General features: G+C 45.4%; 1 protein-coding gene across 3 annotated transcripts in view; it reads right to left on the reverse strand.

The window, feature by feature from the left end:
- Positions 1–3916: 3916 nt before the first annotated feature.
- Positions 3917–15544, reverse strand: part of NDC80 (NDC80 kinetochore complex component) — a 68574-nt gene continuing 56946 nt past the window's right edge. For all 3 annotated transcript variants that reach the window (XM_066599292.1, XM_066599289.1, XM_066599293.1), the window contains one exon: positions 3917–4165. In XM_066599292.1, the coding sequence (XP_066455389.1) occupies positions 3965–4165 (201 nt within the window). In that variant the 3' untranslated portion in view covers positions 3917–3964. The remainder of the gene's footprint in view (positions 4166–15544) is intronic.

A 15544-nucleotide genomic window follows, 5' to 3' on the forward strand; every position in this document is an offset into this window, starting at 1 on the left:
AAAATACGCTTTCTAGCTCTGGTCGTGATCGGTGAAAAACGATCGCTCGGGCGATTATACGTTGCGCTCGTGCGAACGTAAATACGCCTACGCTCGTCTGCCCGCACCCTTAGGACGCCTTTAGATGACCGTATATTGGGTGGGTTTTCACGCCGGCTGATATACGGTGTCCCTCTCTGCAGGGGGAGGAGGCTGGAAGAGCCGGGAGCAGTGCTCTGAGCTCCCGCCCCCTCTCCGCCCCTTACCATTATTTGCCCTGGGAGGGGTGGGGCGGAGCCAATTTCCAGCTTTTAGCTCTGCCCCTCCCACTGCAAATAGAGGGGAGGGGGCGGGAGCTCCGTTCCTGCTCCCGGCTCTTCCAGCCTCCTCCCCCTGCAGAGAGGGACGCCGTATATCGGCCTCCAGCCAATATACGGTTGTCTGAAGGCGCCCTTAGGCTGCCTGTCCACGGGCGAGTTTGAATTGCATTCCCCGCAGCGATAATCCGGCCGCGGGGACCGCAGTGAACGCTCTCTATAGCTTTGCTGTGGAGAGTGCTTCCACCTTGTCCACGAGCGAATAGTCATTGCGATTCTACGCTCGCGGCCGGTAAACTGCAGCATGCTGCGATTTGCCGCGATTCTCCGCAGTCAGGCTGACAGTGGAGATCCATCTGCCGGCTCTGCCTTCCGCGACGGAGATCTGCCACGGGATACCGCAACGCCCATGGACAGACAGCCTTATTGCATTTTTTTGGCCGTGCAGGATAGGGTGCAGGTCTATCTATACAATGATGCCATATATGGGTGGGTTTTAATGTTACGTTTATGTCCCTGTAAGAGATTTGAAGCAGAAAACCTCTGATCGCTATGATAATGCATGCAAGGATCACCAATAGTTAAAACCGCATTGGTCCGCTGCTTAGGATCAATATCGATCAGTTGATCCTCCGGCCTACTGTAAGGGCAGCGGGGTCAGACATCCACATCGGTGGTCCGGGGCCAAGGTGTAACAGAGGGCTTCACTCCCAATAAGAGCGATGCTTCCATTATACTTCTGTCTCCTCACTGCGATCAGAAGCTGAAGTGTAATAGGAGGCATCTGTCCCACTGATCTAGAGATCGGAATCGCCATCTGACTGCAGCCGCCAGCTGCGGCCGGGATTACAGAAACCGTCAGACTAGCCGCTCTACGCCGTTCCCATAACTTCTGACACGCAGGAACAGTAAAGCTCAGTGCGGTACACAACTCCCAGTTACTTCTATGAGTGTTACGGAAATGGCGAAAATAGCCAGTTTGCCCGTTTTCCAGGCATGTCGGGCAGCAGATGTGAACCAGGTGGGGATGCCCCTCAACCTGGAGACCAATGTGGGTCCCAGAGGTGGCATCCACATCTAATAAACATTTATAGCATATCTTATGGATCTGCCATGATTCTGTGAGATGGGAACATTTATAGGGAACCCGTCACCAGCTATAAGCTCCCTACACTGAGGCTGTATGAACACGGACGATTTTTCTGTCTGAATTTTTGACAAAAAAATTCACAGCAGCCACTTTTTACTCGGACAGATAATCGGTTAGAAAAAAAAAACCGTCACAACGTGTCCTATACTTTACCGATGCTCAGCCAAGATCAGGACATGTATTGTGCGTCGTCCCACACACTGGGCAGCAGACGGTTGGTGTGTCCGAGGCAAGCTGCGGCCTAAATCTCAAAGACCTAACCCGCAGTAGTCTGTGTGTATATGCTGTAATGTTACTTCTGGTTTAGCGATATGGAATTCGGGAAGCTGTGGTTCATACTCACCCGGGCCCTGTTCCTGCGCTCGTCCCTGGCAAACATAGCGTGCCCATATGTGCCCAGCAACTTGACTCTTATCAGAGGGCCGAGCACGCAGTCCCATTCATCTCTTTGGGAGATGCACACACACTGTCTTCTGAAGAGACTAGCTGCTGTGGGCATGCCGACTTTGCTGGGGAACCCTGCAGGAACGGGGGAATCAGGGGAGCATGAAAAGAGGCTCCCGAACTCCACATCGCCTGAACTATAAGCAGCACAATCTGGTTCATGGGGTTTATAGTCTATGACTGATTCCCTTTATACATAACCAAAGATCATAAATATAAATTCTCACTAAACTGGTAAAACATTTCTTCATTTTTACTTTTATTTTCATTTACAAACAATTCTACAAATAAAAGAATGAAGCAAACATTTTTTTGGATCCTCCACAATGAGGGGCGCAAGCTGAAAAATCAAGGCAGACCACATGGACCCTGCGATGTTAAGAGGGGGCGCTTGTTTTGGGGTTTCAGTGCTGGTGGGACGTGTGGAATAATGAAGATGAACATCCAGTATTTACAGACTTTAACCCCTTCCCGCTCCATGACGTACTGGTACGTCATGGAGTGGCAAGGTATGTATGAAGAGAGGTTGCGTGGCAACCCCTCTTCATACAGTGCGGGCATCAGCTGTTTATAACAGCTGACACCCGCGGGCAATAGCCGCTATCGGCCGATCGCGGCTATTAACCATTTAAATTCCGCTGTCAATTCTGACAGCGGCATTTAAATCCCCCGCGGTGAGATCGGGGGAGCCGTACCGGTGTCATGGCAGCCGGGGGCCTAATTAAAGGCCCCAGGGCTGCCTTACCAGACTGCCTATCAAGCCATCCCCGTGGGGTGGCTTGATAGACTGCCTGTTAAATTGCAGTATGACATAATGCTATAGCATTACGTCATACTGCAGGAGCGATCAAAGCATCGCATGTTAAAGTCCCCCAGGGGGACTTCAAAGAAATGTAAAAAAAAAAAATCAATAAAGTTTTTTTAATTGTAAAAAAAAAAAAAGTTATAAAAGTTTAAATCACCCCCTTTTGCCATATCTATTATTAAACAAATCTAAATTCTAAAATAAAAATATGTATTTGGTATCGCCACATCTGTAAAAGTCCGATCTATCAAAGTAGCGCATTATTTTTCCCGCACGGTGAACGTCGTCCGGAAAAAAAATAAAATAAAACGCCAGAAATGCACTTTTTTAGTCACCCTGTCTCCCAGAAAAAACGCAATAAAAAGCGATCAAAAAGTCGTACGTACTCCAAATTGATACTATCGGAAACTACAGGACATCCCGCAAAAAATGAGCCCTTGCTCAACTACGTCGACGAAACATAAAAAAGTTATTGCGCACAGAAAATGACGGCAGAAAATAATTGAAAAAAATTGTCTTTGAAAAAAATTAAAAAAGAGTATAGTAAAAAAAAAAAACTATACAAGTTTGGTATCGTAGTAATCGCACCGACCCATAGAATAAAGTTATCATGTCGATTTTGTTGCAGTTTGTTCACCGTAGAAACAAGACGCACTAAAAGATGGCGGAATGTCGTTTTTTGTTGTTTTTTTCATTTTACTCCACTTATAATGTAGTGAAAAACTTTTTAAAAATTCTATGGTACTTTAAATAGCACCATTAAAAAATACAACTCGTCCCGCAAAAAACAAGCCCTCATACAGCGACGTCGAAGGATAAATAAAGGAGTTACGAATTTTTTGAAGGGGGGAGAAAAAAACGAAAATGGAAAAAGAAAAAGGGGCCACGTCATTAAGGGGTTAATAGAACCAAAATTAATTTAAATATGCAACAAAAGCCGTAAAACCGGCCGTGGATCCTGTACAGCACCGAGAACATGGAGGAGAAGACAAGAGGACGCGGCGGCTATTTACCGGGCCGGTCCTGTACAGCACCGAGAACATGGAGGAGAAGACAAGAGGACGCGGCGGCTATTTACCGGGCCGGTCCTGTACAGCACCGAGAACATGGAGGAGAAGACAAGAGGACGCGGCGGCTATTTACCGGGCCGGTCCTGTACAGCACTGAGAACACGGAGGAGAAGACAAGAGGACGCGGCGGCTATTTACCGGGCCGGTCCTGTACAGCACTGAGAACACGGAGGAGAAGACAAGAGGACGCGGCGGCTATTTACCGGGCCGGTCCTGTACAGCACCGAGAACATGGAGGAGAAGACAAGAGGACGCGGCGGCTAGTTACCGGGCCGCTTCTGTAAGACTTTTCCCTTTTCTTGTATTTTGCCAACAGTTCTCGGAGGTCGAGCAGCAGATCCTCCCGCTTGAACTCCTCGTGCTCGCGCTCCGTCTTTAGCCGCTTCTCCTCAAGGCGTTTCTGAAATAAGAGGGGGAAGTGAACAGTTTTCTAGCACCCCAATAAAAAAAGGGTTTCCCCATCATACATGCAGTGAAATTCCTATAATCAGACATCCAATAATCCAGAACATCTCATAATCTGTCACTTGTCTCCTGCACAGAAGCGCTCATACAGAATGTGACAGGTGAAAGTCTTGTTTCTATGCAGCCTTATAAACTGTATTTTGCCACAGACATCCCGTTCTAAAAATGTAGCAAAACTGTAAATGAATTTTCGGATGTCTTGGGACTCTTCCCCCATTCTTTACACTGCAGTTCTGATTGCTGCTGGGTAGAAGTAAATGCCAAGCAGGACGTCAGTTCATGGAGAGAGAACATCTATTACAGTAACAACAAAGATTGTAAAACTAAAGAAACTGAACCCCCAGCGAGAAAACCTGGGGAACCACAACAAACTGTGGGAGGCGTCTGATGATCCTGTAATTGTACAAATCTGCAGATTTCCATTAGAAGGGTTGTGCAGAGTTATACAGATATCACCTTATCAACAGAATAGGGAATACTTTATGATCAGTAGGGATCCAACCGCTAGATTCTCCGCCGACCCATAAGTCCCCGCATGAATGAAGCAGCGATTGTGCATTTGAGCTGCCTTTCCTTTCATTTCAATAGGAGTGCTGGAAATTGTCGACTACGAGGGCTCGGCCACCTCCAGCGCCGTCATGGAAATGAATGGAGCCGCGGTGCGCTTACACAACTGCCACTTCATTCTTTTGGGGACCTTCAACACCACCGTTCTCTGTATTGGTGGGGGGTCCTGGCGGACGGACCCACATCAAACAAAAGTTAGTGGGTAGGAGCTAACTTTATAGCTTGGCACAACCCCTTAAGATACACTTGTCAAAAATCCAGCACCTAGGAGGAGTTTTGTTGCAGGCAAATATGTAAATGATGAGAGTTGTAGGGATTAGATGAACGGTCTTGTCACTTGAGGCCCTATAAGTGGTTCTCCCCTTGGCCTATAAAAGGCTCCCACCCTGTTACCAGAGTCTGAGGGGGGCTCATTATTGGGATGTGAGAAGCTGGATGGTCGTATCGATAAATTGTCCCACACTGGAGGTTCTGACTGGACTGTTAGGAGGTGTTAGGACCAGTGGATGTGTGAGGGCACGCAAGGTGACCAGGCTCAGGACGCCCCCTACAAAACACCAGTAGAGAGGATCGTCTGATCATCCAACAAGCACAAGCAGCTCCAACTGTGTCGTTGTCCACCATCCAGAGACAGGTGGCGAATCATTATAGGCCCGTGTCCGTGAACCATTTTTTGTGGCACTTGGCTGAAGCACATTCGATCTTACAATGCCTGTTTTGTGTTCTGCCCTTGACTCCCACCCACTGTCGCCTCAGTTGGCTGTGAATAACGAAATTGGACGCTATGGAGTGGAAACGGATTTTCTTCAGTGATGAATCCAAGTTTCGTTTGGGTACAAACAATGTTCGTGTCTGAAGACCTCAGGATGAGCGTCTAAATGCTGGTACAAGGGACAATGACAGCTCAGTGATATGTTCAGGACATCCTGATCAGACTGTTAGTAGGTGTTGGACCAGTAGATGTGTGAGGACACACAAGGTGACCGGGGTCAGGACCCCCTACAGACCATCAGTAGCGAGGATCATCTGACCAGCATGAGTAGATCCAACTACTTAGGATAACTGATCCTTTTGCTCCAATATTGTAATTACCTATAGCAACGTTACAGTCACAACATTTTCATTTGATTCTGACAACTGCTTCTAGATCCTTCAATATTTTTGATAATCAGAGTAATTAACCCCTTAGTGACTGAGCCAAGTTTTGGAAATCTGACATCACTTTGACATAGAATAACTTCGTAAAGGTTTATCCAAGTGATTTTGACATTGTTTTTTTGCCACATATTGTACTTCATTTAGAAGGTAAAAATAGATCAATAGAATTTATGCATATTTATTAAAAGCGCCAAAATTGGGAACATTTTGAAAAAATTCTAATTTTTTTTCACATTTTTAATTGCAGTATATTTTAAATATGTGCAAACATACTGTACAAATTTTTGATAAGATATTTATTTCTATCTGTTTACTTTATTTTGGACGCACATTTGGAAAACTTTCAGTTTTTTGTTAACCATTTAGGAGACGTACAAATTTATCATAGATTATCAACATTTTGAGGAACACTTTTTTTTTTTTTTCCCCTGCACTAAACCAAGATTGCAAAGGCTCATGGGTGTCAGAATGATAGATTCCCCATTTTAAAAACTACACCCCTTAACCCTTTCCAATCCAATTTGTATCCTGGTTTTCCTAGGGGGCTTACTCTTTTTGTGCCGTTACACAATGGCGCTATATGCTGGCTAAAGCCAGTACTGCATGAGGTGACACATTGGATAGGCTCCGACAGCAGAGAGGCTGGCAATATACAGAGAACCCCGACGGATGTCTTCCAACATCAGTGCTGTACAGCCTTTAATCATAATGTCTTTAGACGTCAGACAGTGGATTGGAAAGGGTTAATATGTTCACTGAGTACTTTTACGCAACAGTTTTTTTCCCCCTAGGAATTGATGCAATTTAGAGGAGAAAAATAAAATTTCATATTTTTGCAAATATGTCATTCTAAAGGCATTTTTTTCTACAGTGCACATGAGAATAAGGAGTGACACCCCAAAATGGATCCCCCTGTTTGTCCTGTGTTCAGAAACATACCCATTGTGGCCCTAATCTTATGTCTGGATGCACAACGGGGCCCAAACCGAAAGGAACAGCCGGTGGTTGTACAGAAATTTTGCTTGAAGGTGTTTCAGGCCCCATTACCCAATTGTAGAGCCCTTGAGCAGTCAAAACGATAAAGAACCCCCACAAATTATGCCATTTTGAAAACTAGACCTCTTAATGAATTCCTCTAGCGGTGTACTGCATATTTTTATCCAACAGTGTTTGAATTAATCTAAGCAAAGCAGAAGGGGAAAAAAAAGTTTTTTGTTTTTTTTGGGCAATTGTGTCAATTTAAAAAGATTTTTAAAGGAGCAGAAGCGCTTTATAATGAGGCACAAGCATGTACGCCGCCGGTCTATAGCTGACATGTAACTGCACCTCCGCCGCTTGGTCCAGAGCACATATATCTCTATACCACACCACCTCTACTCGAGCCAACCTAAACAACCAATCACCGTGAATCAGCCAACCCAAATAACCAATCACCAGGAATGAGTTAATCCAAACAACCAATTAGGTTGCGAATGGTGTGGAATTTAGTTATACATATCCACAGCACTGTGCACAGATTACCAGTGCCACCTGCAGGCCAGTCCTGTGTACTGCAGGCTAGTTCCGTATATGAATGGGAGAAGTTTTCAGCACGCTGCACAGATCAGGACGCCCCCTCCAGTACTGAATGCGGCCGCTGTGCCCCCGTTATTAGAGCACTTGGTGAGTCGGGTCTGCAGGTCCCCATATGTCAGCTGAAAGAGAGAGCCGGGAGATGGGAGAGCACTGCTGACATGCCGGGAGATGAGAGAGCAGACACTTACCGGCATCAACACTTCGGTATGCAGTATGCCGATACTGTCACAAGTCAGGGGAGGGGCAGACCAAGAACACGCCCCATCAGGGGAGGAACAACTAAAGAACGGGAAAGCTCGGCACTCGGAGTCTTTGTTGGGCTGCAGTGACAGAACCGTTACACTGTACACCAGTGGCCGCAGTCAGGGGCGTACCTAAAGCCTAAGGGGCCCGGGTGCAAAAGTTCAGCTGGGCCCCCCCCCCTTCCATCTGTACCCGTACCTATACCTAAACCGTGCTAATTTACAAACATGATCTAGCCCCTTGGCGTAAGCCTTCTCATCAGGACTCCTTTCCTTGACGATGTAAAAACCTGTTGGTAATGTCTTAGGCTGCTTTCACACGGCCGCAAAAATTATGTGAGATTTGTGTGTTGCAAGATGCACAAATCGCACATGAATATGAACCCATTGTTTTGAATACAATCATACACAGGAGCGATGTTTTTTTTGTTTTTCTCTGCATCGCACGAGAATATGATGATGTGATGCGAGCTGGATTTAACACAACAACCGCTCACATCCGTGCGGACGGCACACGTTGGCGAGTGTGATAGGAGGCAGAGTTTCACGGCCCAATATCAGACTCACTCGTGTGAAATTAGCCTAAGGCCGGCTGCACATGGCTGGATTTGCATTGCGGAATATGGAGCGGGCATCCGCCTACGGATTCCGCAGCATGTACCGCCCATAAGATGTTATGGAAAAGCATTTTTTTCTCTACATGAGCGGAAAGCAATTGCGGTTTTCCACTCACGGAGGAAAAAGCATGGTGTGCTGTATTTTAATGCATGTATATACCCAGGTTATACCAGCTATACATATATAATTATATACAGGAGAGGTATAACCTATACCAGCTGTACATATATAATTATATACAGTATATACCCAGGTTATACCAACTGTACATATATAATTATATAGAGGAGAGGTATAACCTATACCAGCTGTACATATATTTATATACAGGAGAGGTATAACCTATACCAGCTGCACATATATAATTATATACAGGAGATACACAGGTTACACCAGCATGGTCCATATCACTATATACAGGATGTGTATCCCCCTGTATATAGTGGTATGTCCCATGCTGGTGTAAACTGTGTATTCCCTGTATATAATTATATATATATACAGCTGGTATAACTTATACCAGCTATACATATATAATTATAATTCCTTCTCTACTCACCTCTGCAGCAGTCTCTGGGCAGCCTGTAACGGAAAGTCCCCAGAGCCTGGTCATGTAATCTGCAGCCACAGGTCCTCTCCCAGGTCCTGCCTCCCGTCTCTCTCCTCTCCCTTCTCAGCCATCATGCGGCCGACAGCGCCAATCCCCTGGGCCCCCTCAGCTCAAGGGCTGGGTATATGCACTGAATGTGCATGTGGGTATGGCGGAGGGCGGCCCCTGGGCCCCCTGGGCGCAGGGGCCGGGTCGCCATGGCGACCCCAGCACCCCCTGACGCTACGCCTATGGCCGCAGTAGTAATAGGTGCAGCATCCCTGCGGCCGGCATTGCATCCACCCAACCAGCAGCAGTGCGGAGTCTCTGGACGCTGACCTCGCTCCTCCGCATGCTGGATGGCTCACGAGGGGGCGGGGGTCCTTTTTATTATGTCTTTCTGGGAGGCATCATCCCAAGTGACGTGCATGTAGCAGACAAATGGTTTTGTAAAAAAATTCGTTTGCGCTCGTGAAAAGTATAGAGAAAATAAACCAAAGCTGGTTGACAAATCCAATAAGAAAGAAACTGAAGCGGCACTTACTCAGGAGGAGGGGGGTGTATGAAACAAGAAGCCCCCTCCTTGAAGTGTCGACTCCTCAAGCAAGGCTCCCGGTCGTAGATATAACTGCCACAGGAGGTTTGGGTTTTTTCGTTTTATTCAAAAACAGATGCTGGCAACGCCTTTCGGTGTAACACACACCTTTATCAAGCCAATATAATAAGAATCATGCAGGGTATACTCACATTTATAGCAGGAATTTGATGTTGCTTTCAGTTTGCATGGGTGACGCCATCTTGATGGGCGGAGCTATCCGGGGCCGCCCCTTGGAGGGAGTGGCCGGTGCTGGGAAGCGGTGTGCTTTGCTAGTAATGCATTTGTATTGTGATGCACTAAGTCCTTTGTGCTATTACTATTAAAGCTAAGGGAATAGAGATGAAATAACAATTATTTCGGGAGGAAATGGGGGGAGACATCACTGCGGTGCCTTTTCTGCTGGTGACGTTTGTGTGTCACGTGGTGCGGCCGCACTGATTGCATGCGCTGCATTGTCCAGTCATAGTAGGATATCAGCGGTGACGTGGCTACGCAGGGTAGCGTGCCGCGTCATTCTCATCGTGAGAACCCCCCAAACTCTTGTTGCAGCTTTCCTTTTTCGTAAAGGATCTAAGAGTATTAGGATGAATAGACCATCCTCTATCCCTGGCGCTATCTGAATCTCAGCATTTTTGTGCATGTAGCAGAGCTGTGTGTGTGTGTGAGACGTGCATGTAGCAGAGCAGAAACACTGGTACTATAATTTCCTAATAATTACTAGTAAATTACAGGCTCTACAGCCAGATGGGCTTAATGAACTGCCTGAGGGTGCATTCACATGAACGTATATGGGCTCGGTTTTCATGCCGAGCCGATATACGTCCTCCTCATCTGCAGCGGGGGGAGCCTGGGAGAGCCAGAAGCAGGGACTGAGACTCCCGCCCCCTCTCTGCCTCCTCTCCGCCCCTCTGCACTATTTGCAATGAGAGGAGGCGGGATGGGGGTGGGGCTAAGGTCCGCAAATTAGCCCCACCCCCGTCCCGCCTCTCCCCATTGCAAATAGTGCAGAGGGGTGGAGAGGAGGCAGAGAGGGGGCGGGAGCTCAGTTCCTGCTCCTGGCTCTTCCAGGCTCCCCCCCCCTGCAGATGAAGAGGACGTATATCGGCTCGGCGTGAAAACCGAGCCGATATACGTTCTTGTGAACGCAGCCCGATACTGTTTAATTAAAACATTTCCTATTTTCTGAATATTTGCTGATATACTCGTGTGTTGCATGGCAATAACAATCCTGAATATACAAAGTGGATCACAAAAATGTGCCCGGCACCACACTGTTATGAAAGCTGTCCAAAAGAAAATCTGTGTTACCCATAGCAACCAATCATAGCAGAGCTTTCATTTTACCTCAGCAATATAAGAAATGAAAGCTGCGCTGTGATTGGTTGCTATTGGCAACAAAAATTACAGGGGAAGTCAGAGAATTTTCGATTTTTAATTCCACCAGTCTTCATTGCGGGTGCTGAAGAACGCTCATGCAAAATGTCACTCAAATCGGACCAGAACTGGGGATGTGTATCCGACACACACAGATCTTGTGTTTAATATATAAGATCAGGATGTTATTTTATGCATTTTAAAAAGTTCTGTTCTAGTGATACGAGAAATTTCCCTGCTAATCACTGAACTGGAAAAACCCCTCACACTAATGGCTTTAAATATGAATTGCTCTTCATATGCGCAGCTGCATGAGAAGACTGGCGCGGGTCTCCAGGGACAGCGGGTGCTCTGCTGTCGGATCATAGCCTGACACTTGCTCTAATAGCCGGGACCAAAGAAACCTTCGATTCCCGCTATTTAACCCTTTACATTACACTGACTGTGGCAAGTAAAAGACTAACAGAAGTATGGCAGTGCATTAGAAGAAAGATAAAAGATGCAAATATTCAAGTCCCCTAGTGGGACAAAAAAAATCATTAGAACTGCACCTTTCATATGTAAAAATAAACAAACAAAAACAAAACCCATCTGTGGTATTGTCAGATTCAAAATGACCCAGAGAAAACGTTAGTGCATTTAACCCACACAGCGCATGTCATGAGAAAACAAACATGGTGAAAACAGCTAATTTTGCCTATCTTGCCTTACAAATAATGGAATGGAAAAAGATCAAAACATTACATGGATCAACAAATGCTACCATTAAAAAGTTCAACTCATCCTGCGAGCAAAAATAATAGCAACCTCAGACACGATCATTGACAAGAAAAGAAGAAAATGTTAGAGGTCTTTGAATGCAGCGATAAACAAAAAATACATCTTTAAAAGAAAAAAAAAAGTTTGAAAATAATTGAAAAGAAAATATTTGGTATTGACCCAATCGGCCTCGCTGTAGAATTAATATATATTTTTAATGTTAAAAGTGTTTGCTTACAAAAAATAGGAAATCTTTAGAAACTTGGTGCTGCTGGAATCATGGTGACCCAGAGAATAATGTTATCCCATTTATTTTGCACTGAAAGCCACAAAAATAAAATCCAAAAATCGCAGAATTTTCCCCTCCAACCCCCTAAAAAAATGTAATAAAAAAATATACATTATACAATCCACTTCTATTTATCGCAGGATGCTGAATCGGCACATGTGTAATGATATAAGTCTCTATAGGTTACCTGCCAATAAGCAACTCTGAACTAATAACACTCTTTCTTTTACAAGTGTTGAAGTGGTGCGAGGCCTGATAACGGACCCAGCGGAATGCAGAGCAGTCATCAAGTTCCTTTACTTGAAAGGTCGCACAACAAGGGAGATGTTCGATGAGATAAAAAGAGGTTTATGGGGAGGATTCCCCATCGTATTATGAGGGTTAAAATTCTAAGTGCAGCACCAATCCGGCCCACCCCACTTGCCCCGTTGCCGGCCGTAAGAAGAGACACCACACACAGGAGTCTGGTCTAGCTCCTCACACGGGAGAAAAAACTGCGCACTTTATTACAGATTACATGAGATCTTATACCCTCTGCCCTCTCACCACTAGGGGGTGATGGGCTCATAACCATATATGGGCAGTCCGGATTTGCGGACTGAGACAGTGAAAATTATGTACATGGTTGAACATCTTGATATGGGCTTCTGGGAAAACAGCCAAGTACATGCGTCCTTGCGTCTGGTTCGGTATCTTCTCTGAATTTCTAGAACATCTTCTTGCAAAGCCTTGGGATATCTGATGTAAGGTGACATTTAAGTTTTTTCTCATTTGGAATTGAATAAAACTTGCATACAGGTATAAAAGCATAAAAAACACATATGGCAATATATATATATATATATACCCTCACAGTATGATGTAGTCAAGAACTGGCATCGTCAATTCAAATGTGGTCGGACTTTGGTGGAACAGCTCAAATTCCATGGTGACTGCACTCTACCATCGATGAACATGCCATCCAGTAAGTGGAGGCCGCCATTTTGGTTCGCAACCTAGCCCAAAATATCACAATTAGTGTGAGGTCAGTGGAAAAAAAATCATCCAAGACCATCTTCGTATGTATAAGGTATCCGCTCGCTGGGTTCCCCGACTGCTCACAACTTTTCAGAAGCAGGAACGAGTCGAATGCTCCCAGGCTCTTTTGATGATGTTCCATGCAAACCAAGACAACTTTTTCAACAGACTGATCACACAGAATGAACGCTGGTTCATCACTATGAACCGGAGACTAAAGTCCAGTCGATGCAATGGAAGCATCTGGATTCACCGCCTCCAAAGAAGGTACATGCCCAACCCTCGACAGGCAAGGTCATGCTTACGTCTTTTGGGACCAGGACAGATTAGGCTTGATGGGTTTCTTAGCAAAGGGTAGCACGATTATTGGGGCATACTATGCTTCACTGCTGCGGAAATTTCGGGAGGCCATCAAAGGCAAGAGACGTGGCATGCCCACCAAAGGTGTTTGCCATCTGCAAGACAATGCCCCAGCTCACTAATCACATGTTGCCTAGATGGAAGCACGCTGCTGTGGGGATGAAATTCTACCGCATCCCCCTTATTCACCCGCCCTCACACCATTGGATTTCCATCTCTTTCCAACAATTAAAGTCATTTTTGAAGGGCAAGCATCTTCCAGATGAGGAGTCTCTGACTTCCGAAGTCACAACGTGGCTTTTGGAGGAACCTCTCGACTTCTACAAGCGTGGCTTTACAGTTGCTTAAAAAGATAGAAGTGTGTGTCCCTATGTGGCACCTATTTAGAAAAGAACTAATAGCTCTGCCAAGTTTCGTTGCTCTCAGTCCACGGGGAGTGGGTCAGGGAAAATCTTTAATGAACTCTTATAAGTACCCAAAAATGATGCCATTAAAAAACACAAACCCTCATATGGCTGTCGGCGATAAATAGAATTTAAAAATGAGTTGGTCATTAACCCCTTAAGGACCAGGTTGTTTTGTACCTTAAGGACCAGGCACTTTTTAGGGATTTTACCCATGTGGTGGTTTTACTGCTCCATTTTTTTTCTTTTAGCTACCAAAATTATTTTTGCTGCGTTTTTTTTCCCGTGACATATAGGACTATTTTTTTAATATCTTTTTCACTGACTTTTTTTCCCGTTTTTTAGTTTTATTGGGGGTAAAATGCTAAAAAAAATGATTTTTTTAACATAGTGTTTTTTAAAATTATTTTTATATTTACACTAAAATAAAGTATGGGGACGGGTTCCTCTATTTCCGACATTTTGATATATAGTATGTATGGTTTTGGTTTACAGGGCGCATACAGTGACGGTTTTTGTTGGCGTCTGCTTTGTGTTATTCTCTTTCTTATGTATGTATTGTTGTTTTGTCTTACCGATGTATGTAATTGTGTTTTTTACTATCTGTGTCCCCCATGACGTCATATAAGACCTCTGGGGGATATTCACTTTTTTTTTTTTTTTTTAACTTTGACACTTTCCACTATAGCTGGGGCGTCCATAGAAGCCCTAATTATAGGGGAAAGCAACCCCTCTAGTGACTTTAGTCACCTGCAGAGCTGCCAGGGTCTAAGTCTGACCCTCCAGCTCTGCATAGCAGGGAATCCTGGGAGGTCACATGACCCCTAAGGCTCCTGTAGTGAAAGTACATGTTACTTTCACTTTGCCCAGACAGTGCTCATTGAGCACTGTATATCGGGGAAGCAGAAGGCAGAAAGGGTTAAAAACCCCTCCTGCCTTCTGCACCAGGTTATCAGCTGTCACTAACAGCTGATAACCGGTACCTGCTCTGACTGATTGCAGAGGCAGGAGGCTTAGAGCACTATTTTTACTATCGGTGGTCCTCTAAGCCCAGGACCAGCCGCTGTATATATACAGCGGCTGGTCCTTAATGGGTTAAAGCGCAAGCAGGCTTTACCTCTTCTCTTATTTATCACCATTAAAGTTCTCTTTATTCACTTTTTGTCCCCCTCTTCCCCATTAGGCATCTTTCCCATGGGTGACAGCGGTATCGCATCTGTGTTCTGTGCGATATCGCAACTTTGTTGCGCTCCTTTGCAGGGATTTTCGGGGATCTTAAAATATAAGCCCTACCCCGAAAATAACCCACAAGCAATACATCATCTAAGAGGCTTTGTCCACTCCGCCGCACATCTCCTCTGCAGCTCCAGTACACTTTTCTGTAGTCTTCAGCAGAGCTTTCTGGTCAGGGGTTTCAAAAACCCTGCCTTTAGGAAGCGCTGGCTCTGATTGGCTGAACTGCGGCACTCGAGAACCAACATTTCCTGGAGGCGGGGTTTTTGACACCCCTGATCAGGAAACTCAGACTGAAGACTACAGAAGTGTGCGGGAGCTGCAGAGGAGGCGTGCAGCTAGGGGTTATTTTAGGGGAAACAATAGGATTTCCTACAATAAAAGTTGCATTGCACCGCAAGAAAACCGCATTTGCGTGTGTTGGAACACAAAGAAAGGCTCCATAGAAAAACATGGTCTACAAAACATTGCAAATCGTGGCTGTCGAGCATGCCGAGATTTTGTATTCCCGCAATGTAGCAGGTTACAAAA

The sequence above is a fragment of the Eleutherodactylus coqui genome, chromosome 4 (genome assembly GCF_035609145.1).
Source record: "Eleutherodactylus coqui strain aEleCoq1 chromosome 4, aEleCoq1.hap1, whole genome shotgun sequence".
Lineage (NCBI taxonomy): Eukaryota > Metazoa > Chordata > Amphibia > Anura > Eleutherodactylidae > Eleutherodactylus > Eleutherodactylus coqui.